At 47.7% G+C, this 26,685-nt stretch overlaps 2 protein-coding genes across 10 annotated transcripts; one reads left to right on the top strand and one right to left on the bottom strand.

Annotated features, from left to right (window-relative positions):
- Nucleotides 1-456: 456 nt before the first annotated feature.
- On the bottom strand, nucleotides 457-19,632 carry LOC309521462 (ras-related protein Rab-11A-like). 2 transcript variants are annotated; one of them, XM_082203991.1, is made up of 6 exons: nucleotides 19,513-19,612; nucleotides 14,005-14,353; nucleotides 6,776-6,971; nucleotides 3,602-3,795; nucleotides 2,443-2,523; nucleotides 457-2,124 (listed from the first exon to the last, which is right to left on the bottom strand). In XM_082203991.1, the coding sequence occupies exons 2-6, from the start codon at nucleotides 14,042-14,044 to the stop codon at nucleotides 1,982-1,984; spliced, it is 654 nt and encodes a 217-aa protein (XP_082060117.1). In that variant the 5' UTR covers nucleotides 14,045-14,353; nucleotides 19,513-19,612; the 3' UTR covers nucleotides 457-1,981. The 2 variants fall into 2 exon arrangements, with proteins under 2 accessions (XP_082060117.1, XP_082060118.1); XM_082203992.1 differs by lacking the exon at nucleotides 14,005-14,353 and having other exon boundaries at nucleotides 19,513-19,632.
- LOC309521465 (uncharacterized protein) lies at nucleotides 15,272-25,331 on the top strand. 8 transcript variants are annotated; one of them, XM_082203996.1, is made up of 7 exons: nucleotides 15,274-19,136; nucleotides 19,539-19,570; nucleotides 20,718-21,089; nucleotides 22,335-22,453; nucleotides 22,588-22,678; nucleotides 22,776-22,861; nucleotides 23,255-25,331. In XM_082203996.1, the coding sequence occupies exons 1-4, from the start codon at nucleotides 19,127-19,129 to the stop codon at nucleotides 22,416-22,418; spliced, it is 498 nt and encodes a 165-aa protein (XP_082060122.1). In that variant the 5' UTR covers nucleotides 15,274-19,126; the 3' UTR covers nucleotides 22,419-22,453; nucleotides 22,588-22,678; nucleotides 22,776-22,861; nucleotides 23,255-25,331. The 8 variants fall into 8 exon arrangements, 3 of the variants coding, with proteins under 3 accessions (XP_082060122.1, XP_082060123.1, XP_082060121.1); XM_082203997.1 differs by lacking the exon at nucleotides 15,274-19,136 and adding an exon at nucleotides 19,144-19,240 and having other exon boundaries at nucleotides 20,718-20,843; XM_082203995.1 differs by lacking the exon at nucleotides 15,274-19,136 and adding an exon at nucleotides 19,144-19,240.
- Nucleotides 25,332-26,685: the final 1,354 nt, after the last annotated feature.

Below are 26,685 nucleotides of genomic sequence, written 5' to 3'. Positions count from 1 at the left end.
TTTGCGAGGTCTAAGGGATGTAGTGATAAGCAAGGTTGGCAAGCAATGTGAGCAGGGGTGCAGCCCCAATTTTTCAAAAGTGTCATTTGTTTAAATGATGCTTATGCCTATTGTACACCACCCTGGTTTAGAAGTGCTTTAGGTCCATCCAGTTTTCAATGCCTCACTGTGTGTGTGCTATAATACACACAGTGTATTATTTTGAGCGCAAGTGCTGCAGGTTCAAAAACCACTCATACTGCCAAAATGTATTATTAGAGCCAGTACGATGTCACACTTCAGAGTGCAATACTAGGGCCTGGGAGTTCAATACCCAAATTGGCCAGGAATCTCAGCATATCTAGTGCACCTCACAGGGTTGTTGTGAGGGTAAAATGGATGGGTAGAGAGAGAGAACCTCAATCACCTTGGAGAGAAAAGGGTAGGATAAAAGTGTGGTAAATAATCACAATACAATAAAACAAATAGCTTTTATTTAAACACGTAGCACACACAGAAGACAAGACCCCACAAAACAACAACACAAGTTTCAAAGCAAATGAAAGGAAGGCAATTTCACACATTAAAATACCCCCCTCCCAATAGCCTACTATTTACACAAAAGTTGCAGTTGGGAGCAAAACCAAGAGAAAGCCACAAGAATCTAACCATCAGCATACTCTCATCTTTACCGGTTGATCACTCCAGAAAAGATAGCAAAGTCAAAATAGAGAGGGGAGGGGAAAAACAACTCCGACCAACTTCTTCCTTCTCCATCCTGAGGGTCAGCCATTTTCTCCAAGGCTGAGAAAGGATGCAAACTCCAGCTCCATTCATGGTCCCCAAAAGGCTACTTGTTGCTGCTTTGGGCTTCCCATTTCCCAAACTTGCTTTGCGAGGCCTCGTGAGACATGAAGCTAATGGGAACATGGGTCTTTAAAACAGCACAAGGGGCAGCAGGGAAATATACCAATTTGCTGGATTAAAATCTGCAGGAAGCTGTCACCCAATGCGATGAGCCAACATAGGGTGTGATCAAAGCAGGCCGGGAGGCTTTTCTGCTGCTATGGTGAAGATGGAGGTGACAGACGCCCTCACAAATGCAACCTGACTGGCGAGTTGTGCTTTAAAGCCATCTGGCATGCCCAGAACAGTCACCACTCAGAAGCAACTCCTATTTGCTTGTTGATACAAAGCCATTTTGCTGCCAAGCCACAGGACGGCTAAAGTTCACTTCTAAGCGAGGCAGGCCTTGGGCCTTGCCTCAGTTTCTGGGCTTCTTTACACAGGCTGAGGCTTACTCAACAGCCTGGCTTTTATACCTCAGCGGAGCCCCCCCCCCCAATTTTTTTGGGTGGGGAGGGCATGACAGAACCAACTGGGGGGGGCAGGCTTAATTCACCATGGCTTCCCTCAAAGAGGAGTTGTAATTAGGAGGGAGCAAAGGAGTTGTTGTTTTTATTTAACATTCAGCAACTTAAAAAACCCCAAAAACTACAGTCCATGAAGCCATGATAGTGAGTCCACTCTCCCTTTGGTTTAGAAGTGGGCTGCCCAACCAGCTTAACCCCTTTTCATGCCAGACATATAGTGTTGAATGCCATGACCCCCTATGTTAGCAAAGGGCTCTACTTAAACCATGCTAGTCAGGAAAATAGTTTCGGCAAGAAATTCAAAGGGGTGTGGGAAGCGCCATCCCTGTGACCCACCAATTTCCTCATGCCAGCAGCCAGCTCTCAGCGAAGAAGGCTGTGGAATTGGGATGGGGTGTCTCTCAGGTGGTCCGAAAAGCACCCATTCACACTGTTTCCCCACATCTAAAGACGAACACGATCCGTTATGTGTTTCTGACCTACATGAAGCAGAGTAGCATGGTGGACGTTGGGTACCAGAAGAAGAAAAAGAGGAGTTTGCCTGGAGCATCACTTTCCCCCTTGGAGGTACTGGAGACTATTTGGCCTTCCTTGTTTCCCTTTCACTTCCTCGTTGCAGTCTTTGCAGGCTAGATGTTCTGGCAGCAAGGGGCTTGCCGGCCCTCCTGGTGGGTAGGCAGGACCTTGATCGGCTCGATGGTGCTGCTGGCGCTGAACTCCGTCTCCGGCTGCCCACCAGCAATCTGCCTCTGGGACACGATCCGGTAGATTTCTGGAGAGCAAAAAGCGGAGAAGATGAAGTTGTGGAGACAGATGAAGCTAGCGCAGTGATGGGGGAACGGTGTGTTTTGGAGCAGAAGAACAGCTTATTTCTTAGGTAAGAAGCAATAGGTCGCTGTTGTAGGTCCATTAAAAAAAACAAAAAAAACACCTGCAAATATCCCCAGCTGGTGTAATACCTTTGCTGGGATCAGCCCAAACGTCACAGAAGTATGTAAAGTTTTCAAGTGCTCCAGAATTCTCCACCAGGCAAGCAGTTGCACGAAGCCAGTTTATCTGCGAGTTCACCCTGCCCCACGTAACGGCTTACCTGTTAGGATGTTGTGAAAGGCCGTCTCCACATTGGTGGAATCCAGAGCTGATGTCTCTATGAATGACAAGCCATTCTTTTCTGTGGGAACATAAGAACATGAGAAAGGCCTGCTGGATCAGGCCAATGGCCTATCTAGTCCAGCATCCTGTACTCACAGTGGCCAACCAGATACCTGTGGGAAGCCCACAAGCAGGATCCGAGCACAAGAGCATTCTCCCCTTCTGTGGTTTGCGGCAAATGGCATTTAAAAGCATTGCTGCCTCTGACCCTGGAGGCAGAGCATAGCCATTGTGGCTAGTAGCCACCAATAGTCATACTATCCTCCATGAATTTGTCCAATCCTCTTTTAAAGCCATCCAAGTTGGTGGCCATCACTGCCTCCTGTGGGGGGGAGTTCCACAGTCGTGTGAAGGAGGACTTCCTTTTTTTCTGTCCTGAATCTTCCGGGTGCAAAGATGAACAGACCTCTGACTCTGACAGCCTTGTCAGAAGCAGAGGTACCAAGAGCCAAACCAGTTTGAAGCTATGAGTTGGAATTCCTTTCCCACTAGACAAGGTGCATTGTTGGGGTTGGCCAACTAGGATGGAAATGCATTCTGCACATCCCAACAATGGACATTTTGAGGCTTCACATTAGCAAGCAGGTCCAGGGCTCGGCTCCCCAGAATATCCAGATGTATGAAGACAGAGGGATTGTCACTATAGCAGCTGCCTCTTGAGGAAATCAAGACTGTTGCTCTGTTGACAACGCGTAACCGCAACAACCCATATCTACCCTTCATTTCTTTATAATGAGGGCCACATGGGCACAGCAAAAGTTTGAAATTTAGAATCTGGTTCAGAAGTGGCATCCCAAGAAAGCCAGCCTTATTTTGTTACTCTTAAGAAAAATTAAATGCAAGGTTCTAGTGGGGTTCTACATGGGGAACATGTAGCCCTCCAGATATTTTTTGGAAACAACTCTGGGGCTGGTGGGAGCTTGAGTCCAACGATCCCCGGAGGGCACCAGGTTGGTGAAAGCCATTATGTACAAAACAGAAACGAATAAAAACATATACACAGTGCCTTGTGCAGAGTCTAGGGAGATGGCCCTGGAGACCCTCCTTCACCAGGGCAAGTAAAAGGAGGAGGCAGGAGGAATGGGGCAGAGGGGTACCTGCAAAGCTCTTGGCCTCGTCCGTGGGCACTGCCCGCAGATGCCGCAGGTCGCTCTTGTTGCCCACCAGCATGATGACGATGTTGGCATCAGCGTGGTCCTGCAGCTCCTTGAGCCAGCGCTCTGCATTCTCATAGGTCAGGTACTTGGCGATGTCGTAAACAAGAAGTGCCCCAACTGCCCCCCGGTAGTAACTGCAGTGGGATCAGAAGGTGGAAGGGGAAGGGGGAGGTAAACACTAAACTTGCTGCACAACACTGAATGCCACCCCACCCGTCGTAAAAAATAACCACCCATTACCAATTTCACTCTCCAAATAACTGCATAGCCCATTAAATACATTTTATTTCTTTATTTCGTATCGTTTATATACCGCTTGACTGTAGGAAAGAAAACCTCCAAGCGGTTTACAAAAAGAACAGGACAGTAACATTATCAATATGAACAGTTAAAAGCAGCTATTCAAAGAACAATTAAAACCAGTGACGTACTGAAAAGAGATTAAAACGCACGTGTTCTGCATTTCTGGATAGGCCGGCCTAAACAAAAATGTTTTTAGCACGTGCAGAAAAAAAGAACAGCAAAGGTGGTTGCAGTGAGTTTCAAAGTGAGATTTCTTACAAATGTGGAATGAGTTTTATGTTTTAGACTACAACTCACATCAGCTCCAGCCAGCCAAGTCATGATGGGAGTTGTTCTCAAACATCCAGAGGGAACCACATTGGCAACGGCTGTTCTAGAAACTTTCACCAAGCCCAAGACTTTTGGTGCTTGATTTAATGTCCACTAACAGCTGGCACCAGAAACTGTGCAGCTGACAGTTGTTTTAAGCTTGGAAGCTTTTGCCTACTTGTAATAAAACACCTTCCTTAAGTAAATGAGGATTGCCTTTTTGTCTCTGCAAAACCTCTGCCCTTCTCACAGTCATGGAAGCCAAAGAGAAATATTTTCAGAACAAGGAAGGTGATCTTGAAAAACCCATTCCAAACTTAGAATTGTCCTGGCAACTGACAATCTCATGATGGTGGGGAAACACTCTGCTCTGCTACTGGGATATCATGGGTTGGCAATGAATAAAGTTCATCCATGCTGTCTAATACCCACATGAAACCACTGGGAGGAGTCACAGGACTGAGAATACACTGAGAAAATCTAGCTCTGACTTTCCTTTCTATCAGACCCTGATGGTGGCTTTGGATTCCTTGGAACAGGTGTCTGGAGTTTAAAAAGGGCTAATAAATTGAAGCTTTGTCCAGACAAAACTAAGGAGCATTTGCCAAATTGTTGATCAATTGCGGGGTGGGGTGTCTTGCATCCAAACTTTACTGCATGGGGTTGGAATCTTTTTAAACCTACTTTTTATCAACCTTAAGAACTAAGTTCACAGCACCTTCAGAGACCTCACACGGTGTGCACAAGGATCCCCACACCCCTCTGTGGAAGTTCACCCTTGATCACATGCCATGTCCGCAACACACGACCCCATTTCCCACTCCCATTCCGATTGGACAACAGTATTGTCTGCACACAGCCCCCACCCCACAATTCCTTTTTGATTGGATGCCAGCTGACTGCCCTTGAAAACAACCAAGAAATTGCAAGTAGTTCCAAACCTGGTGGTGACCAGATTGCCAACTAGAACTGGCCTCCTCAGACATGGGGCAGCTAAGTAAATTTATCCCCTAGATGGAGAGATAGGTAGAGATAGAGATAGAGATAGAGATAGAGATAGAGATAGAGATAGAGATAGAGATAGAGACAGAGACATATCTGGGTGGCCCTTTGGGAATGTCTTCTGGACAGAGATGACTTAGCCACTGTACTCCATGCTCTGGTAACTTTCAGGTTAGATTGTTACAAAGAGGTCTATATGTGGGGCTGCCCTTGAAGACAGATTGTGGTCCAAAATGCAGCAGCCAGATTAGCGGCTGGGGTTCCATTTAGATCCCAGCTGCTTTAAAACAGCTGCACTGGTTGCCAGTTCATTTCCAGGCCCAATACAAGATGTTCAGGCCCCAAATGACTAAGATAGTCTCCATCCCTACAGACCCTCCAGGGTGCTAAGACCAGTAGACGAGGTCTTCTTGTAGTTCCACTGTAGTTCCACCTCAGAAGTTTGGGATGGTGGAGGCCCGGGACAGGGTCTTCTCTGTGGCAGCTCTTAAGCGGTGGAACTCCCTCCACGCAGGAGAATCGGCCTGGCACCTTCAGCATTTGCCAGAAGCTATGTGGTGAAGATGCAGCTCTTCACCCTGGCCGTTGGCGCCTGAGTTGTGCATTTTAAGGACCGGTCCTATTTCTGTGATTCTAAGTTGTTCAATTTAGACTGTTTCCAACGTTATAATTGTCATAACCTGCCCTGGGACCTTAGGGTTAAGGGCAGGTAAACAATAACAGCAGCAGCAGCAGCAGCAGCAGCAGCAACAACAACCTCCTTAGCTGTCTCACTGCTAGTATATTAAGAGCCACACTAACCTACATCCAAGGGCCAGTTTAAGGTCTTTGCCTGGCTGCAGAGGTAACAAAAGGACCCCTTTCTCCCACATGAGCCTGCCTGCTTGTCAGGGGATGCTCTGGGTGCCACCCACAGTTTATCAGGGGTCTACTGTCGGGGGGGGGGAGAGTATTTTTTGGAGGGGGAGCTGCACTCAGTGAACTCCTTCCTGCTCACCAGGCATGCTCACTACTGTCTTTTAGGCTCCTGGTGAAATCCACCTTGTTCTCATGAGCTTTTAATGGCACAATTCATTGCTTTTATGACTTCTGATTTCCCTTGCCAAATTAGTTATTTAATCTTCCAAGCCATTTTCAGCTAGGGGTTTTTTTCAAAAGAGAAATTGGGGTTTTTCCATTTAGCCACCTTGAGGTGTCAGCATTAAAGCAGGACAGAAATTTAGAAATCAATAAAGTAAGTATAGTTTAGCTTTTCCTGGCCTACTTTCCCCTGCCCATTATCAGAATTCCCCTAGTCCACAGCTGTATTTACAAAGCAAAGAACAGCAGCCTTGGAATCTCTTTAACAGTGGTCTGACTAGGACCCCAAAGTTGTAATGTCTGCATTGGTCCAAACTGCATTTCTATTGAATAGCCTGAGAAGCGTGGCTATGGGATTTGCCAGGAAGACTGCACTTTGGGGTTTCCCACTGCAACATGAGAAGGCAAGGCAGTACTTACGCAGAAGTAATGGCACGGTAACGCTCCTGCCCGGCGGTATCCCAGATCTGGGCCTTCACTGTCTTGTTATCCACTTGGATGCTTCGTGTGGCAAATTCCACCCCAATGGTGCTTTTGCTCTCCAGGTTGAACTCATTCCGGGTGAACCGAGAAAGGAGGTTGCTTTTTCCTACTCCTGAGTCTCCGATGAGGACAACTACAAAGAAGCAACAAGGTAACAAACAGGGAGAAGACAATTAAGCATCAGAATGCTAGTGGCAGAGGGAAGGGAAATGGCAAAATGAAAGGTTCAAGGCTAGAAACGGAAGGAAAGGGCAAAAGGTTTGACACTCGGTTCTGCAGAATGTGTAGAAGTCTTTCCTGGACTGTACTATTTTGGGTTACTGGGGAGGGGGTGCGTTACATGCTTGGCTGCTCCCACATCTAATATACTGCTTTGAACATTTGTGGGGTGGGGGAAGCAACCAGCATATTTTGCAGAACTCTTTCTCTTAAACATGCAAAACAGTTATTATCAAATTACGATGGGGTGGAAGGTTCACAGGCTATGAAGGACTTGCTCATGAATTTATTGACAGCTGCACAAATTATGATAGCTAGGAAGTGGAAGGGGCAAGCAGAATATAAAATGGACGCATGGTATAAAGAGGTGTGAGATATAGCTATTAATGATAAACTAGCATGTGCCATTAAAGTAAGACGGGGAATATGCAGGAGTAATAATTTTGAGGAGATATGGAGGGTGTTTGTAGAATTTGTGCTGTTAAAACAGAAAGGGGTCAAACCATCGCAAGAGGTGTTGAAATTTTGGGAGGTTGGATAGCTAGAACAGTGGGTGTGGTGCACATTTTTATTCTTATTTATTTGTGATTATTATTTTGTCAACAAACAAACATGCAAAACAGAATCACAAAGTGTAACTCAAAGCCTCTTTTAAGTCCAACCCGCAGGAACCCCAGGATTGTCAGTCAACAGGAAATGGTAGCACACAACCCCAAATCTCCTAACCACAAACTTCTTCCTAATCACCAACATAATTAGGCAGTGATGCACTGGAAAGAGTTTCTGATTAAGGCTTCCTGTCCTCAAAGTTGGCAGCACCTAGGCTTGCTATATGTCAGGAAAATTCCTGACATGTCCTATTTTTTAAAAATGGTGTAAAAATTGTGTCGGAGATTTTGCCGAATCGGCAAAATGTCAGGAAAAACCTGAATGTATGGCAACGCAATGGAAAAAGCAGTGGAAACAGCTCCAAAAGTTTAAAATCACTATCAACAACTTTGTGGGTGTCAGGATTATTACCTTTTGAGATATGGCAACCCTAGCAGCACTACAACACCACAAAGAAGATAGACTCAAAAGGGTCCTAGTTCTCAGTGAGGTTGCAAACCCAACGGTGGCCACATCCACACCATACATCTGAAGCACTTTAAACACTCACGGCTTTCCCCCAAAGAATTATGGAAGCTGTAGTTTGTTAGGCTGCTGAGGGTTGTTAGGAAACCCCTATCCCCCTCACGGAGCTAAAGTTTCCAGAATGATTGTAACAATAATTCCCTCTTCCCACCTAACGTCCACACATCCCGCAGTTTATTTGTTGTTCTGTGATGCTTCCTGAATGATACCGCATTATTGTTGTCTGAAGAGGCACTCTTGTACTGTAGTGCACAACAGAAGTAGGACCAAAAAACCCCCCAACACTATAGTATTTCTTAAGGAAATCAGCCCTGAGTGCTCACTGGAAGGACAGATCCTGAAGCTGAGGCTCCAATACTTTGGCCACCTCATGAGAAGAGAAGACTCCCTGGAAAAGACCCTGATGTTGGGAAAGATGGAGGGCACAAGGAGAAGGGGACGACAGAGGATGAGATGGTTGGATAGTGTTCTTGAAGCTACCAGCATGAGTTTGATCAAACTGCGGGAGGCAGTGGAAGACAGGAGTGCCTGGCGTGCTCTGGTCCATGGGGTCACGAAGAGTCGGGACACGACTAAACAACAACAACATAGCATTTGTGCTTAGAAAAGTTATGACTCCCTTCTGAAGAGAAGCTGCAAAATTTGGGACTTCTTGGTTTAGGGAAAAGGTGAGTTAAGAGGCGGCCTAACAGAATTATAAACAATTGCTCATTGCATGGAGAAAGTGGATGAAGTTTTTCTCCCTCTCTCATATACATGAAGCCGTATGTTGGAAGATTCAGGGTGGATAAAAGAAAGCTCTTTATGCACTGGCGGAGGAAGGCGGGGGTGCGGTGTGCACCGGGTGTCAGCCGTGAGGGCAGGTGGCATTGTTGTGCCACCCCCCCTCTGCTGTGCAGGCGGCACCCCTGGACACTCACTGCACGGTTGGCAGACCGCTAGGGGCGACGCTGCCGCGGTCGGCTAGCGGCGCACCCCCCCACGCTTGTTGCACGGGTGCTGGGGCAGGTAGCTCCGCGCCTGTTTTTATGCAGCATGTTGTTAAACTATGGAACTCCCTCCCACAGGAGGGAGTGGTGGCCACCAACCTGAGATGGCTTTAAAAGACGATTGAGCAAATTCATGGAAGAGAGAGCTCTTGGCAGCCACTAGCCACGATGGCTGTGCTGAGTGTCCCACAGCTGGAGGTAATGATGCTTCTGAATACCAGTTGCTGGGAAGGACAGGAGGGGAGAGGGCTCTTGTGGTTGGGTCTTGCTTGCTGGATTCCCACAGGCATCTGGTTGGCCACTGTGAGAACAGGGGGTTGGACTAGATGGGCCATTGGCCTGATCCAGCAGGCTCTTTTTATGATTTCAGCAGGACATGTAGCGACTGGAAATCAAACAGTTCGTGTCTGCCTCAAAACGTTTGCAAGCGCAAACCGTGTTAGTAGTGGGATGGCCTATATAACCACCCCAATGAGCACAAGCAGGATAAAATGGACATCATTCTGGATGGGTTCTTTAGGCCCAGAGAACCAAGGCCTACCTTGGCAGAGAATGAAGCACACCTGCTTTCCCCTGAGCTGAAATGCTGCTTCACAAGCCCATCCAGGTAAAAATGCTACGAAACAGGAATGACTGGATTCCTGTCCCCCACCCCACCCCACCCACCCTCCATGCAAAGTGAGCCAACCCAGGGAGAAACCAGGCAGTCAGTGCCTCCCCTTCACATGCCTGATCTGGAAGCCCTTCCTGTCCCACTGCCAACCACCTGCTACCTATCCCTGTTCCTCAGAATACAAAAGGACTGTTTGTGAACCCATCTCTGGGTGTGGAACATGAGCAAGTGAAGGTGAAAGGTTTTTTTATATATATATAAAAAAGAGGTGTGTAGCAACACAAGCCGTCATTCCGGCTTTTTCAAAGAAAAGGAAGCAGAGTCATCAGAAGCGAAATCCAGTGACTTCAGTCCATGAGCAATCGTTGACTCATTTGGATGAAATTCCTCTTCCGACAAGAGCTTCAAGGCTAGCAGCAAGATGTAAGCAGGGAGTGCCTCAGCTGCTCAGCCTACAAGTGGTCTTGGGTCTGGCTTCACCCTCAGAGACCCTCCAGAACTGGGGTACCCTGCTCCCCCTGGGTTTTTACATTCTGCAACATGTCATTGATGCAATAATAGAGTGCTGGTGGTCTATTTATCCCGGATCATCCACACATCATTGTGAACTATTCTGGGAATTGTAGCTCTGGGAGGGGGCAGTGTTAGATATATTAGCTAATTACCAAATGGCACCTTAAACCTAGGTTACGGTCACCACCCCCCATGTTTCATATTTATTATTATTATTTTTCATTTCATTCTATTTCTATATTGCTTTATATTTCAGAGAAAAAAATCTCAAAGCGGTTTACAACACATTAAAACATCAAATAAAACAATTCAGAATAAAATAGTGACAAGATCAGCCGGCTGGTGCACAGCAGCGTCTTTTGATGCTGGGGCGCGCAGGGGTGCGTGCAACAGCAGAAAACTTTGCTGCAGAACAGCCAGATGCTGGAGATGTCAGTCACCAAACCTGGTGGCATTGCATCTTCACTTGGTCGCAGTGGAACCCGTGCAGGCTGCAAAACGCGCTAGGCACCTGGGGAATTTCAATCATTGGGAGGAGAATCAGGGGTCCCCTAACAACTCTCAGCACCCTTAACAAATTACACCTCCTAGAATTATAGTGCTTTAAATGTATAGTACAGATGGGGCCTTAGTCTGCTCCAAAACAGTATTAGAAGCAAGGACTGCAGAAGAATGCACAGTAAAATGGATATCTGGATGGATATCTGGATGGGCTATCAGTATTTGGACCTAAAAGCATCCTAACAGAATGACATTGGCTAAGATAGCCTTACTCATCAACCCCCAACTAGCACCATTTTGAATACATCATCCACCAGCCCCAGGTCTAATGTGAGTCTTGTAGTCCAAAACATTTGGCTGGCAAAGGCTGGTTTTAGAGCACTGCATTTGAGGTGAACATAATCAAGCGACGCAGGAATTTCTCCTGTAAACTTGATGGCTCAGAGTGATATACTGATGTTTTCAAAGAACAAACCAATTTACACACACAAGTCAGAGTGCCAGCCTGTCTGTGGCTCGCCTGCAAAGCTCACTGGCTGACCTTGGGTCAGTCATGCCTTTCAGCTTAACCAACCTCAAAGGGTTGTTGTGAGGATGACAAAGAGAGGTGAACAGCAATATCCTGCTTGAGAGAAAGGCAGGATATTAAAAGTGGGAAACTAAGTAAAACCAATGGCAGCCGCTTTAGACTGCAACCATTTGAACCAACTTTAATTAAAAAAAACAACAAAAAGTAGGGCTGGTTAAGGGTCCAGGCAACCTCCTTCCCCCATATTCCTTGTACAGCTCCATTCAGGGCTGGCCCTACCATTAGACAGGGTGGGAAAATTGCCTCAGGTGGTAGATCCAGGAGAGTCAGTGATAGCAAAAACAAAACCCATGCCATTTTTCCTGAACCTCTTGCTGTTCCCCTTTGTTGGAGATCAAAGCCATGGTGCTACAGCTGCTAAAATAGCTCGCTGCCTCCAGGTGAGCTAGATCAGTCATTGCCAATTAGCTAAGTGTTGCAGACCTCCTGTTTTTCAAAAGCCAAGCCATGGACTTTTGGAAAAAAAAAAAAGATATCTCTATGGTAGTTTTGGTTATGTGAATGGTGCCATGGACCCCCAAATTGGGAACCACTGCTCTAGAAGACTTCAGTGTTTAAGTATGAGGGGACCCCATATTGTCCTCTGCCTCAGGTAACATGTGTTAAGTCAACCCAAACTCCAGCAACATCCATCACTCTCTGTCCCTCCTTCTTCAGATAACCCCATTTCCAGCACCCAAGAGTTACTAAGGAACCTGCCTCTGGAAGAGTGGCTCTCATAATACAAAGCAAAGAGACATGTATTGTTATTTCAGACATCTGGAAAGTGGCATTTCTGAGCTTCTGGCTTTAATATTCCCAAGGTAGCTCGTGATGATGCTTGGGCTTGTGCAGCAGAGGGGGCTGGAAGTGTTTCATCATTGGTCCCTCCCTAATCTTCACAACAGCCCTATAAAGTAGGCCAGTACAGTTATTCCAAGTTTGCAGATGGAGGCGGCGGCGGCAGGGTTGGCCCAGTCTTAAACTGCTTTGAGTGTGCTTTTTCTCACAGTCCACAATATATAAAAATATTTTTATGAAATATTTTTCTGCCTGTAGAAAACTATAGGATGCCCACAACCCCCCCCCCCACACACACGATGTACAGAATCTGTCTGGTTCAATCTTATTTCAGCAATGGTCCTGTGCTACACCTCAGGGCGGCAGGGGCCACAGAGCTTGTTAACTTAGGAGACTCAGGAGGAATGGGAGCAGGGGGTGAGGGGCTTCTGCCAGGCCCCTCCCTGCTCTCTGCATCTCTTGCCTGAGACACCTTGCCTCATTTTGCCTAATGGTAGAGCTGGCCCCTGGGAGGAGGAGGGAGAGTTGAAGGTCAAGAGAATGTAAAATTAAACAAACCAGCTTTCAAAGGCGGCTTGCCAGACAGGGCTATCTAGCAGCAAGGCCAGAGAAACTTTCCAAACTTGTTTCAAAAATAAGACTTAGACAAACCAATAAAGTACAGTTCTATGGGGCAATTTGGTTTTTCAGTTTCATTAGACACCCCTGCAACCCTCAGCTCAAATTCCTGGGTTTTTAAAACCCAGGGAAGAGAGATCTCAGGTGTTTTGTTGAGATTCATAGACACAGCACAAGCCTTGCCAAACCTGAATTTCACCACGTTCTGCCATTTCCCCAGACGTGTGTCAGGTCTCTTTTGCATCATTCAAAAAAAGAACACTTAAGCTACAGTTTTAGCATCAATTTTAAAGGGCGGGGAGCAGAGTGCAACTCAGGCCCTTCGTTCCCCCCAGTGTCACATTTCCTCAATATTTGGCTAAGCTGCCACCCTGGGCTCCTTTAGGAGGAAGGGCAGAATAGGAAGATGAAAAACAAAAAGCAAAGTTCTCCCCAATTTCTTCAAACAAAATGTACGACAAATGATTGCTCAAAACGTCTGGAGGGCCTAAATTATCAGCAGAGAACACCTGGCCTCAAAACAGTGTCCCATTAACACTTTGGGACATTATTCCTAAAACAAGTTAAATAATAAAATTCAGAACAGGGAGCAGCCGCGAGACCCACAGTGGGGCAAAGAATTGTCAGCTGTTGTATGAATTCTGGTTGCAGGGAGGGGAGGAAAAAAACCAGGCTGGAATATGGAACAGCCACCTTTGTTTCTTTCCCACAGCCCTGCAGGGTAGACCCAGAAAAGCCCAATCTTTTCCCATTTTTACTGAGGTCCATTTAAACTTGATGTCTCTCTTAGACACCCAAGTTTAGATGGGTGTAAATAAAAAAATGAGTAAACATTGGATGTTTGTGGGGCCACAACACAGGGCTTATGGGGGGAAATCAGAGGTGGCTGGAGTTACCCAACAACTTTTCATGAACGGGGCAGAGTTTTACATAGGTTCTACATTACTGTATGTGAGACATTTCATAGGCAAGTTGTGGGGTCTGCTCTCTCTTAGGGTAGAAGCAAATACATAAAATCTGCCTTTTTAAAAGGAGAAGAGTGGAGCAATGTAAGAGTTTTAAAACAGCACACATCAGCAGCTAAGTAATGATGGTGTTTGGACAGAAGCTTTTCTCCTGTTAACACCCCCCACGCCCTAAAAAGCAAAAGAATAAGAGTTTGCAACTCTTAGGAAGGCCAGGAAATTGAAAAAAGAGGGGAAAAACTTACTTTTGAAGAGGTAATCATATTCATCATCCTTGGCCCGCATAGTGACTTCAAGCTCCTCAGGAGTTCAGGTACCCCACAAGAAAGCAGGTGAGGACACACCTGTGCCTCTTTCCTCTGGGTCCAAAAGAAGCAGGTGATCTCACTACTCTGCGATTTCCTGGGTTTAACCAGCTTCAGGTACAGCAGTCAGGTAGCACAACCTTAGGAAGCCATTCCCACTCTGCCATTGGTTGCTCTGCTGCTCTCTCCCTTCATTCTGATTGGCCCAGTTTGGGGTCTGGATATGTACTCACTATGGACTGGCTGTCAAGGAGTACACCTGGCCCAGGTAGGTGGGTGGGGCATATATCTTTAACCAGAAAAAAATTTAAAGGGCTAGAACACATTTCCAATTTAGAAAAGCCAAAAACCACGGGTGGAGCTTAAAACGTTAATTTCTGCCAATTTGTAACCTGAATGCTCTGTTTCCTGGCTGACCCCACCCAGGCAAGGCGAGCAAAGGAGTGTGTGTTGGTGGTTTTCAACAAACAGGATGATTCATCTTAATTTGAATATATTGCACAGGCATCAGAGGGATTTTTTTTTTTTTGTTTTAACCCCAACTATGCTGCCTCAAAACCCAGATTCTATCAACTGGCTGAATCATGCAAATGAAAAGCACTTATTTGCAAACCTACTTCTGTTAAATGGGAGTTGTGAAAGGGGAAGGGAAGAACTTATTTGAAACGCTAAAGCTTCTCTCCCTGCTTTCCCCTCCACGCCCTGCCATAAGAGCAGAAAGAGCTGGCTGGATCACACCACTGGCCATCATGTTCTCCCTGCATGTGCTGAAATTTGCAAGCAGGGAGAGTTGTGTTCAGGTTCTGCTTATGGGCTTCCCAGAAAAGGCATTGGGTTGACCACTTTAAAGACAGAGTGCTGAACTAGATAGACCAGTGGTTTTCAACTAGTGTGCTGTGGCACCCTTGGGTGCCTTGAATAATAGTCAGGGGCAACACTGTGGGCAACACTGGCCTCTCTCCCTCTGATGCCTTCTCACATCTCTGCCTCCCAAAAGCTTGCACAGCTGCTTGTTGCAGCAGCCCTGGCTACAAGCTCCGCAGGCGAATGGTGCCTTTGGGGCTGGCCAGGGGATGCTTCCCAGGCCCCTGTGGGGCAATGTAAGGAGGCACCTCTCTATGGGGTGGATGGGGCAATTCAGAGACCAGGGGCTGTGGCTGCCCGAGGATTTGCAAGGAGAGGGGAGGCGTCTGAGGGAGGGTATTCAAAATGTGGCGAGAGGGTACCAGCTCTGCAGGCAAAAGGTGACAAAACTGGGCTCCTGAACCCCACAGGGGTGCCACAGAAAGAATGTAGTTGGTAAAGGGAGCCATGGACTCAAAAAGGTCAAAAACCTTTGAGATACGCTATTGGTTTGATCCTGTAGGGCTTTTCTTACATTCTTCCCCCTCCTCCCATACATTTTTATTAGTTTTCAAGCCATTTAACCAATTCAACTCAATTTTAATACAATATTCCCTTAATATTTTGACTTCCCATCCTTCCTTCCACAATGCTTCTATTCAAATCATTCATCTACTGTCATTAATGTATTTCATTAAAACGCACATTGCTTGATCATTCTCATACCTTTCAAGTCCTGCCTGCTATTTCATTTGACTATAATATTTTCTCAGATAATCCAAAAAGGATCTCCATTCTTCTACAAGCGTTTCTTCATTTTGGTCTCTTATTTTGCTGTTATTTTTGCCGCAGTCCAATAGTTTTGGACTCTTCACCATAGTCCAATAATTTCAAAGTCCACTCCTCTTTTGTTGGAACTTCTTTTTCCTTCCATTTCTGTGCGTACATAATTCTGTCTGCAATGGTAACGAACATAAACAGTTTTAACAAAACTATTTGGGGGACTCCTGTCCCTTTTATTTCCAAAAGAAACGCTTCAGGCTTTTGGGAGAAGACTATTCTAAACATCTTTTCTTACCCATTTCTTACAGAGGTCAACCAAATGCCTTTGGGAAGCCTTAAAACTAAGGTTACCAGACGTCCCGGTTTCCCAGGGACAATCCCTGGATTTACAGATCAGTACCCATACAAAATCCATTGAAGTTGAAAAGTGTCCTTGGATTCACTGGAAAAAAATCTGGCAACTTTACCTAAAACAGAACCTGAGTGTGACAATGCTCTCACTACCTGCGCATCCCAGCAGGTGATATTCAGAAGCATTGCTGCCTACAGCTGTAGGTCAGCAGCCATTGATAGCCTTATCTCCGCAGCCATAGAAACTTTAAAATTGGTATTGCTGGATTAGACCAAAGATCCAGCTAACCTTGAACTCTCTCCCCAACCAGCCAGATGTTTTTGGCAAGCCCAATTGACAAGGCTTGGAGGCAGTCGCCATTCTTTGTTGTTTGTCTCCAGCATCTGCTAACCAGGGGTAGGCTGCTCCTGAACAGTTTGGCTCTACACCAGCTGTCATGACTCATCACAATTGGAAGACCAGTCCTCACAAGATTTGCCTGTTCCCCACCAATAGGGTCACAATTTAGTGACCCTATTATCACCTCTCTTGTTTTTATCAAGCGCAGGCCAACATGCTGGATTCCTTCCCCAAGGCAAACTCCACACTTGTGCATTGCAATCTGTGATGCACAAAAATGCACACACACAACCTATTTATTTGCACAGTGGGGAAAGGGGAATGGAGAATGCCTGTCTTGGGAAGAACTTTGTATGCAGTCTTTTTCAACCTGGTGCCCTCCGGATGTTTTGGACTGTAACTGGCATCCTCTCCAGCTAGCACGGCCATTTGAGACTGCAGGTTCCATCAGCCCAGGCATCATACATGTGGGATATGTATCAGTCACTTTAATAATACAGTGGTACCTTGGCTTACGAACTTAATCCGTTCTGGAAGTCCATTCTTAAACCAAAGCGTTCTTAAACCAAGGTGTGCTTTCCCATAGCAGCGAGGGGCTCAATTTACACTCAACAGGAAGTAGAACATGTTATGCTTCCATGGCAAAGTTCACAAACCAAAACACCTACTTCCGGGTTTGCAGCGTTCTTAATCCAAGTTGTTTATAAACTAAGCTGTTCTTAAACCAAGGTACCACTGTACAGTCTTGCTGGCTGTGGCTGGTGGGAGTTGTAATCCCAACACATCTGAAGGGCATCAGGTTGGGGAGGGCTACTTGTATGGTTTGCTAATTTTGTTGTGGGAGGGGAGTTGATTGTATTGTATTTCACAGTTCTTGTTTATAAGAACACTTGCAGGGAAAGGGAGATTACATCTTTTAAATAAAGTTTAACATATACGCTTTTGGAAGCTCTTGCAGAGAAGATCTGCTTTCAAGATCTCTCTGGCCTGTCCCAAGCCTCTTATCAGGTGGGATCAATGTAACAGCACCCTGACCTAGCATATATCTTCTGTCCACTAATTTAAGATGTCCAGGACTAGCTGGACCTGTTTGCTCCATGATCAGCCAAACATTCCTCTTGCCCTGGATTCCAAGTAGTCTCTAGATTCCACTGAGGGAGCTTGAGAAACCTGCACTATATCTACAGCCCTCTATGTTACTGATCCACATCTCCCATTATCCCCAACCTTGCTGTTTTCAGCTGGTGGGACTTGAGAGTCCAGCAACATCTTGGGGGGGGGGAGTGATGGATTAAACCCTGTGGAGGCCCCTTGGCAGTCAAAATCTGGGCGGTGGCAGGCTTTGTGCACATGCTGGAATAACATTGAACTAAGAAAGCTTGATTGTTGTTTTCTTTCAAGATCAGATCAATATTATTTTGATCCATTGTTGTGGGACCCCTAAAAAGTGTGGGGCCCATAGGCCAGTGCCTACTCTGCCTATTTGGTAATCCAGCCCAACCCCTTTGGCTGCAGGAGAGAGAAGAAACGGAAGTTGAGGGACGCCTCCTGATGCGCTGCATCTGTTCCCCACAATGAAATGGAAGGCTCAACATTTGTCAGGAACTTTTGGATGCTCAGGAGCCCTGTGTGGTTACAACAGCCCTGTAAAGTAAGCCAGTGCTATGCACTCCCCAAATTGCAGCTGAATCCCTCGCAGATTGGCATCCAACCTCTGCTTCAAAGCCTCCAAGGAAAGAGAGCCCACCACCGCCCAGAGAGTCTTACCATCAGAAAGTTCTTCCTAACATTTAGTCCGAATCTCCTCTCCTGCCCTCCTCTCTGGAGCAGCAGAAAACAAGCTTGCTCCCTCTTGCAGCCCACAGATATTGAAAGATGGCTCTCCTCTCTCCTCTCAGTCTCCTCTTCTCCAGGCTGAACTGCCTCAACTGTTCCTCATCAGGCTTGGTTTTCAGCTCCTCCACACTCTTTCCCTGCCTTCCCCTTTTCTCCCCCCTCTCATCATTTACATTTACTAGGACATTCCTAGCCCACTTTCCTCCCAGGAGCTCAAGGTGGCCTTCATGGTTCTCCCTGCCACCAATTGTTATCTTCACAGCAGCCCTGCAAAGTAGGCTAGGCTGGCCCAAGGTCCACCAGGGAGCTTCATGGCTGAGTGGGGATTCGAACCCTGCTCTCCCAGGTCCTCCTAGTCCAGCCCTCCAACCGCTACACCTCTGCCTGGCTCCATTTTGCATCTCTCCAACTGCCCTACGACATCGGCCTTCTCCCCCTTCCTGGGGGTCTCTCTGGCTCCATGGAAGATTCCAACACCTTCCTCATGTTCTGCTCCTCTTCTGGGACACCTTGATGCTTGGAGGACCCTCCTAGGGGTCTCCTCCCTCTCCAGGAAGGGCAGGGCTGTCCTAAGACGAGGCAGAGCAGCCCTTTTAACAGTTGGCAATGCTTGTCTTTCCATTGGGCTGGAGCTCTTGAACCCATAGCACTTGGGGCCTCCTTTGTCTCTCTGCCAGCCCTTCATGCTCTGGGCTGCCTCTTTCCAGCTCTGGCGATGCCCTTTCAGGTCATTGAACTGCAGAGAGATGGAAAGAATTGGGCCAGACGCCCCCTCCTCACACACAAACACCCCCCAAGAATTGGGGCCGCCGGCTTCTGAGTCACTTTCTCTGCTCCTCTCTTCTAAGTGAAGGTGTTCAAGATGCCTGATCAGCCACAGCAACAGCCCTGCAAGGCCCAGAGCAGCCCATGGTGTCAGGTGAGCAAGTGGTCCTCCTTTTTGGGGCAGGGGACGGCAGGAATGGGCTAGGGGGGCAGCTAGTCAAAAGATGCACAGAGCCAGACTGCTGGATCCAACCCAAGGTCCATCTGAGCCAGTGTCTGGAAACCCAACCCTGCCAGCGACCACCCCGTTTTGTGGGGTCCAATGGAGGAAGCAGGGGGCTGGGCTGCAGGGCAAGGCGGGGGGGGGCAGTTGTCAGCGGGAGGGGCACCTTCCCTGGGGAGCCATGTTCTGGGGGCAGGAGGCCAGGATTGGCCCCCAAGGCCTGGGGTGTCCCTCCCCTGTAGTAGGACTTGGAATCCAGGAGAAAACTCTTGGAATAGCCTTGCCAGGGTCTCAGGGACGAACTCACCTGTCCCCATGTCCTTCTCTTTGCAGGTGTGCTGGGGTTCCACATCCCTTCTCTAGCGGTGAGTATTGGATAAAACGAGAGCAGGGAGTGGATCCCTCAGACCCCCCCCCCCCCGCTCAGTGCTGGATTTATGTATAGGCTAAGTAGTCTGAAGCCTAGGGCCTCTAAATCTAGGGGGCCTCACCAGGCCTTCTTCGTCCTGACCAGGCCTTCTAGGTCCTGGCCAGGCCTTCTATGTCCTGGCCAGGCCTTCTTCATCCTGGCCAGGCCTTCAGCATCCAGACCAGGCCTTCTTCGTCCTGGCCAGGACTTCTTTGTTCTGACCAGGCCTTCTTTGTCCTGACCAGGCCTTCAGCATCCAGACCAGGCCTTCATCCTGGCCAGGACTTCTTCGTCCTGATCAGGCCTCCTTCGTCCTGACCAGGCCTTCTACGTCCTGGCCAGGCCTTCTTCGTCTTGGCCAGGCCTTCAGCATCCAGACCAGGCCTTCTTCATCCTGCCCAGGCCTTCTTCGTCCTGCCCAGGCCTTCTTCATCCTGCCTAGGCCTTCTTCGTCCTGGCCAGGCCTTCAGCATCCAGACCAGGCCTTCTTCGTCCTGGCCAGGACTTCTTTGTCCTGACCAGGTTTTCGGTGTCCTGGCCAGGCCTTCAGCATCCAGACCAGGCCTTCTTCATCCTGCCCAGGCCTTCTTCGTCCTGCCCAGGCCTTCTTTGTCCTGGCCAGGACTTCTTTGTCCTGACCAGGTTTTCGGTGTCCTGGCCAGGCCTTCTTCATCCTGGCCAGGCCTACGTCCTTCTCTTATCAACTGCCAGTCCTAGGGGTGGGGGAGTTGGCACTGGGCTATGCTCATCTTGTCTGGCAGTTAACCCTCTTGCTTCCTGGCTACTTCCTTCACTGGGAGCTGCCTGCAAACCTTCCCTGGCGGCTGGCTCATTCATGACACGGGGCAAGTTGATGAACTTGGGTAACCTCACGACTCCCCTCCTTCCTGGTGACATGATGATGATGATGTATCAGTGATGTCTCAATGATGGTTCTGGATATGTATTCTGGTAGGGAGGGAAGGTTTTCAAAGAGCTTGTAACCCATGTTCGGGGTTCTTACTCTGTGTGGGGACCTGTTGCACAACAATAAAGATTGTGGTCTATTGACCCTTGTTTTGCTCCTGTATTTGGCTGGAACTTCCTTCTTCTGCTAACCGCAGAGACCCGCAGGGACTTGCACCCCGACGAGCTGGGCTGTTGCGTGTCCTCGCCTCCCAGAATTTTCCATCTCAGAATCCAGAGCCCGTAGGCCCAGAGTCAACAACCTTCCCCAGCTCAAGGGTCAGGTCAGTAGTGGTACGTGCTGCACTTTAATCAGTGGGAGAGTACGAGTGGGGGGCCAGCTGAGGCAGATAGACCAGGCAAGCAAGCTCTATCTTTCACACTTCACAGAGCCCTGTTGGTACCTGCAGCATGCACTGCAGATTGCCCACAGGCAGAGAGAGGCCTTGGGGATCAGGGAAGCCAGCAGTGGGAAGGGATCCTCAGAGGGATCCAGAACTACCTGTAGAAGGCAGGAGGCTAGGCTGCAGGTTGGTAACTGGACCTCATCCTGAGGGAAAATAAGTATAGGGTTGGAGGAACTGCGTTTTGTCCTATTTTATTTGTGCCCGGTGGTGTTTTCCTTTTCTATGTTTAATTTAAAGGGCTTTTTGTGTTTAAAATCCTGCTACTTGCAGATAGTCAAGAAAATATTTGTTCTTTGTTTAAAAGCCCAGTCTAGTGCTGTGACCACAGAGTCTCCCTGCTCTGCCCCTACCAGTGCCTTAAGAAGGGTCCTGAGAGGGAAAAAGCCCCAAAATGTGCAGGTGCCAACCCTCCAGGAGAAACCCAAAGTTAGGGGTTTTCATCTCGAAAACCCCAGGAGTCAGCCGGAGGTCTCTCTGCCCCTCAAGAAAAACATAGGGAAGTCAGCAAGTGGTGGCAGCTACTGAAGAGTGACAGAAGCCCAAGTTTATCCAGTTGAAGAGTAATTTTTATTTTTGTTTTTAGATTCTAATCTAAGCACAAGTAAAAGATTTGAAAGTGGTGCTAGCAAGCACAAGAGACAGAGTCTCAAAAATGCTATGATAATGAAGTTAAGACCAGTCACTGCTTTCATGCATCAACCACTAATTGAAGCAACAAGAGCCGGCAGGTCACTATAAATCTGGTGGGTCGTTCAGCTGTGGATTGCTGCCTTGATGCAGTGAACTGTTTTGGCATTATCAACGAAATTTATTCCTTCCTTCTTTTTCATCCTCCACAAAGAGATGGGCAGTTCTTAAAATCATTTTTGCCACCACAGTCTAATGTGCCTAAATATTTGTCAGACAGATATTTGTGGGACACACAGCACATTCAAAAGCCACAAAAGCTGTTTTGAAAAGTTATAGTGCTATCACTGATACCCTCAGTCATTTGTACTCTGATGTTAATGGGAAGGGGGAACCAGGCTCCAAGCTAACAATCTTTTGCAGAAAATGGAAGAACTGGAATTTGTGTTTATGCTGCATTTTTGGACCCATGCTCTAGGTCATTTTCACAAGGTCAGCAAAACCCTTCAGAAATCAGAACTTTATTGAGTTCTTGTGCAAGTTTGTACAGTTCACTCTGAATTTTTTCTTCTAGTTGTGAGGGTGGGGGGTTGGCTGGGGCCTCACAAGTGGAGTAGCCTAGGGCCTCTCTTCATCTAAAGATGGCCCTGCCCACTCTGCCTGGGCTCTTTGCCCCCCACTCTGCGTTCTTGGATGCAGAGGAGCCCTCAAGGAACTGACAGCCTGACTTTTGCATTTCAGCTGCTGGAGGAAGATCAGCTATACCTCCTGGAGGTCATCCAGAGCTGCAAGGCAGCCCTTGGCTCAGGGGGCTCTGAACCCTGAAGTGCTCCAAGCAGGAGACGGCCAAAGCCATTATGGTGAGTGAGGGGTGGCGTGAGGGACCCCCATGGGGAGGGAGGGGCAGAGAGGGGCTTTGGGGAGGCAAGAGCAGGCAGAAGGGGGTAAGGGAGGAGGCAGCGTCTAACCCCTCTCCTTTCTCCACCTTCATGAGACCCCATTTCAGCTGCGATATGGTCAGCGCTATCCTGCATAGGACAATGGAGGCTGTTCTTGGGGGCGCAGAAAAGGAGGAGGACAAAGAGGTATGTCCTCTGCTTTGACTTCCCTTTGCACATCTCTGTCTCACACCCTTGCAAGATTTAACCCAGCACTCAACCTCTCTTCTCACTTTTCTCACAGGAATGGAAGAGGCACTTCCTGAACCTACTGGGGGGGGTCTCCTTCTGGAGGCCCCCAATGCTGGCATCCTCCTCCAGCTGCTCACTGTAAGTGTCCTGATAGCATCAGGAGTGGGTTTAGGGTTGCCCCCCCATCCCTTACCCAACAGACTGTTTCATTTCTGGGGCACAGAGTCCCAGTGGCATAGCGTGGGGGGTGCAGGGGGGCCCGGCCGCACCGGGCGCAACATCTGGGGGTTAGGGTTAGGGGGCGCAAATCCACGGGTTAGGGGGCGCAGATTACTTGCCTTGCCCCGGGTGCTGACAACCCACGCTACGCCACTGCAGAGTCCCCTGTCCCGTTTGGCCCCCAATTTGGCCCAAGACCAAAAGTGGCAACCCTCATGGTTTGGGAGTGCCAAGGACTCTGTGATGGGGGCAGCCAAGGGCCGCTTTGGCCCAGACTGGCCCCTGAGTCTGAGACGCTCTTTCCTCCCACAGGACCTCCGATTTTACGCCCTTTGGGGAAGTGAGGCAGAAAGGAAACTAGCGGCCAGCAGCATTTCTCTGCTGCTAGCTGCTTCACGAAGATTCCCCCACCTCAGAGAAAGTATCTTGCCTTCCTGTATTCATTTCTTTGGTTGCTTCCATCCCCCCAAGAGCACATCCCCCAGCGACTTTTAATGCAGAAGATGTGGTGTGTGTCCCTGGGTGCCAGGATAAGGCCAGAGGGTATTTCTGCCCCCTTTCTTGGTGCTGCCCTTCCACTTCTGCCCAGGAGGCTGCGGGGCCCAGGGAAGTCCTCTGGGGGCAAGGGATTGGGCCCAAGCCATAGGGAGACCCATCCTTCCTGGCATGGGGCTGCTTCTGTGCTCTTTTGCCCCCATCCAGGGTGGGGTTTGTAGTGTCATCTGACCCAGATTTTTATTTCTTCTGCAGAACACAGTAATTTGTCCAGAGCTGGCTTGTTTCTGGAAAAATCCGAAAGAAGGTAAGCCCCACACCTTGGGGACAGCAAATTTCCTTGTCCCTTGTTTGCCCAAGACACACCTCCCAGGTCTTCCTGCTGGGAGTCCTGCAGGACCTGCTCCCTGCCTGGCAGGCCTTTCCTATCTTGTCATAGCCTATGTCAGCTCATCGAAAGTGCATGCCTCTATGTCCCTGGGTGCCATCAAACCTTCCAGTAGAGTGATGGCGGAACTTCCCAACACCATCAGTAGCACATCCACCTTGCTTGCCTCCCTAGTGAAGCCTTGTAGTCAGACATATCTCCTTATTCGGCAGAGCCACTGCGGCCATTCTGCAGGATGGCTCATATCGAAGTCCGGTGGCGGCCGACTATGACTGGTGGCCATCCTTGGACCTGGAGCAGTTGCTTGTGCGATTGTGGGTGGTTGCGAAGATGCGGCAGGTGCGGTCTCATTTCCGGGACTATTTGGTAAGTACAGCGTGGTGGTGAGGTCGCGCTTACTGCAAGGCGGCAGGCGTTCATCAACCCCATCCTTGTCACCAGTGTTTGGAAAAAGTCAGAAGCCCAAGGCAGTATAAGTTCCTCAACTACATTTATTCAACATTTGTCAGTGGCAACAGCTCACTCATAGGAAAACAAGAACCGAACTGACTGGACAACAGAATAATAAAGCTGAGCATGAACTGACCGTTGACAATTGACAGTTGAAAGTCCATGCGCTTACTTGCCATTAGAACGTTCGCCTACTAGCACTTATGTGATTGGTTAGAACGCAGCTTGTGTTAAATCCAATACATAACATTTACCATCCAGATGTTGACATCATTGAAGAGTTATGATTTTCCTCCCTGCCGGCTCTATTTGGCATCCCAATTGGCCAAAGACTGGCAGAAGAAGAGGTGCCGAGAATCAGGAGGGGGATAGATGATTTAACCAGCCATGAAATATGGACTGAGATTGGGCAGAACAAGGAAGGGAGGAAGGAAGGAAGGAAGGGAGGAAGGATGGATGGAAGGAAGGAAGGAAGGAAGGAAGGAAGGAAGGAAGGATGGATCCATGACAGATGGTCATCTAATATCTGCTTTAAAACCTGCAAGGAAGGAGAGTCCATCACCTTCCAGGGGAGTCCATTCCTCTGTTGAACAATGTTTAGTTGGAATCTCCTTTGTTGTTTCTGAAGCCATTGGTTCGAGTCCTACTCCTACCATCCAGAGCAGGAGAAAAAAGCTTGCTGCATCTTCCATGTGACAGCCCTTGAGTTACAGTGGTACCTCTGGTTATGGATTTAATTTGTTTCGGGGTGCTGTGTGCACCCTGAAAAATCCATAACTAGAGGCGCCACTTCTGCACACATGCGCAGCGTGATAGAGTGCTTCTGCGCATGCGTGCGGCAAAACCTGGAAGTATACACTTCTGGGTTTGCTACAGCCGTAACCTGAAGATTCCGTAACCTGAAGGTTACGCAACACGAGGCACCACTGTATTTGAAAATGGCTCTCTCTGGTGTCACTGGCTCAAGCTGGTCGATTTTTTTGCATTACTTAAACTAAATAGTTTTTAATGGATTTTGAATAAACATGCAATAAATTGTTACTGTTTTGAATTTCATTGTGTTATTGTCTTCCATTGATCTGGACACTTTTCTGTTGTTGAAGCCTAAAATAGCATTAGCATTTTTTGCTTCATCACTCTCAGGTTGACTCATGTTAAGCTTGGGGTCCACTAAGACCCCTAGATCCTTTACCCATGTACTACTAGCAAACCAGGTATCCCTCATGTTATATTGGTGAAGCTGGTTCTTTCTGCTGATCTGCAAAACCTAAGATTAGTCCCTATTGAATTTATTTTTGTTTTTGGTCATTTATGATTAAGTTATTAGGAAAAAAATGGAATTAGGAGTCATATTCATAAAAGGGATTAAGGCAGTTTATACAGATCAAACTGCAAACCTGATTGTATGCCATTACAGGAATAATGCCATTACAGGAAAAATGTAAGATATAGAAGGGGACGAGGCAAGGATGCCCCCTATGTCATGGCTGAAGCTGCATTTGAAGGGGAAACTTCCTTAACATTGTTATTTTAAATCACTTGGCTATACCAGATCGGAAAACAACAGATCTCTGCCTGCAAGGTTCTTACTAAGTAAGTGTGACAACATTAAGAGATGTGGGGGAGGAATTAGGAAAGCCGTGGTTCAAATCTCGCTCTACCATGAACAGCCCAAGTTGCATGAAGCAAGGAGCTCAAGTGACATATGTAGCTCTCCTCCTCCCCATTTTATCCTCACAACAACCCTGTGCGGTAGGTTATGAATTCCTGTGCATGGTTGGATATGACTTATTGATTGATTGATTGATTGATTGTGTGCATCGTACCTTTGTGTATTTATTTCATATTCACATGTATTAATGTGGATCACACTTTGGGGGGCTTTGGGTGGTGTATAAATAAAAAAACATGCCATATCATGGTAGAGCAGAGATGTTGCTGTGTGCATAGGATATGTTGCTGTATGCTGCTGTGCATGTTAGCACGGGGTGCTCCTCGGGAGGTTGTGGACTCTTTCTTTGGAGGTTTTTAAGCAAAGGTTGGATGGCTGTCTGTCAGTGACTCTAGTTAAGATTACTGCATTGCAGGGGGTTGAGACTAATGGCCCTTGGAATCCCTTCCAACTCTACAGTTCTGATTCTAAATGATTTAGACCCACTATAGAAACCATCTCTCCTCTCCCGTACTCCATTCAAATCACAGAGATCTGTTGGAGACTCACCAAAGCCCAACCCTGAGCACATTTCTAACAGGAAGAGATCTGCGGTTAAGAGATTTGAGGTTGCAAGCAACTGCTTCCTGTTGACTGAGAATCCAGACTGTTGACCCATCTAATCCAGTACTGTTGATGGTGACTGGCAGTGGCTACCCAAGGTTTGAGATATGGAGTCTTAGTCCAGCCCTAACTAGA

Source organism: Podarcis vaucheri, assembly GCF_965113315.1.
Source record: "Podarcis vaucheri genome assembly, chromosome: 16".
NCBI lineage: Eukaryota > Metazoa > Chordata > Lepidosauria > Squamata > Lacertidae > Podarcis > Podarcis vaucheri.
This window is presented reverse-complemented; position numbering and strand designations above follow the sequence as displayed.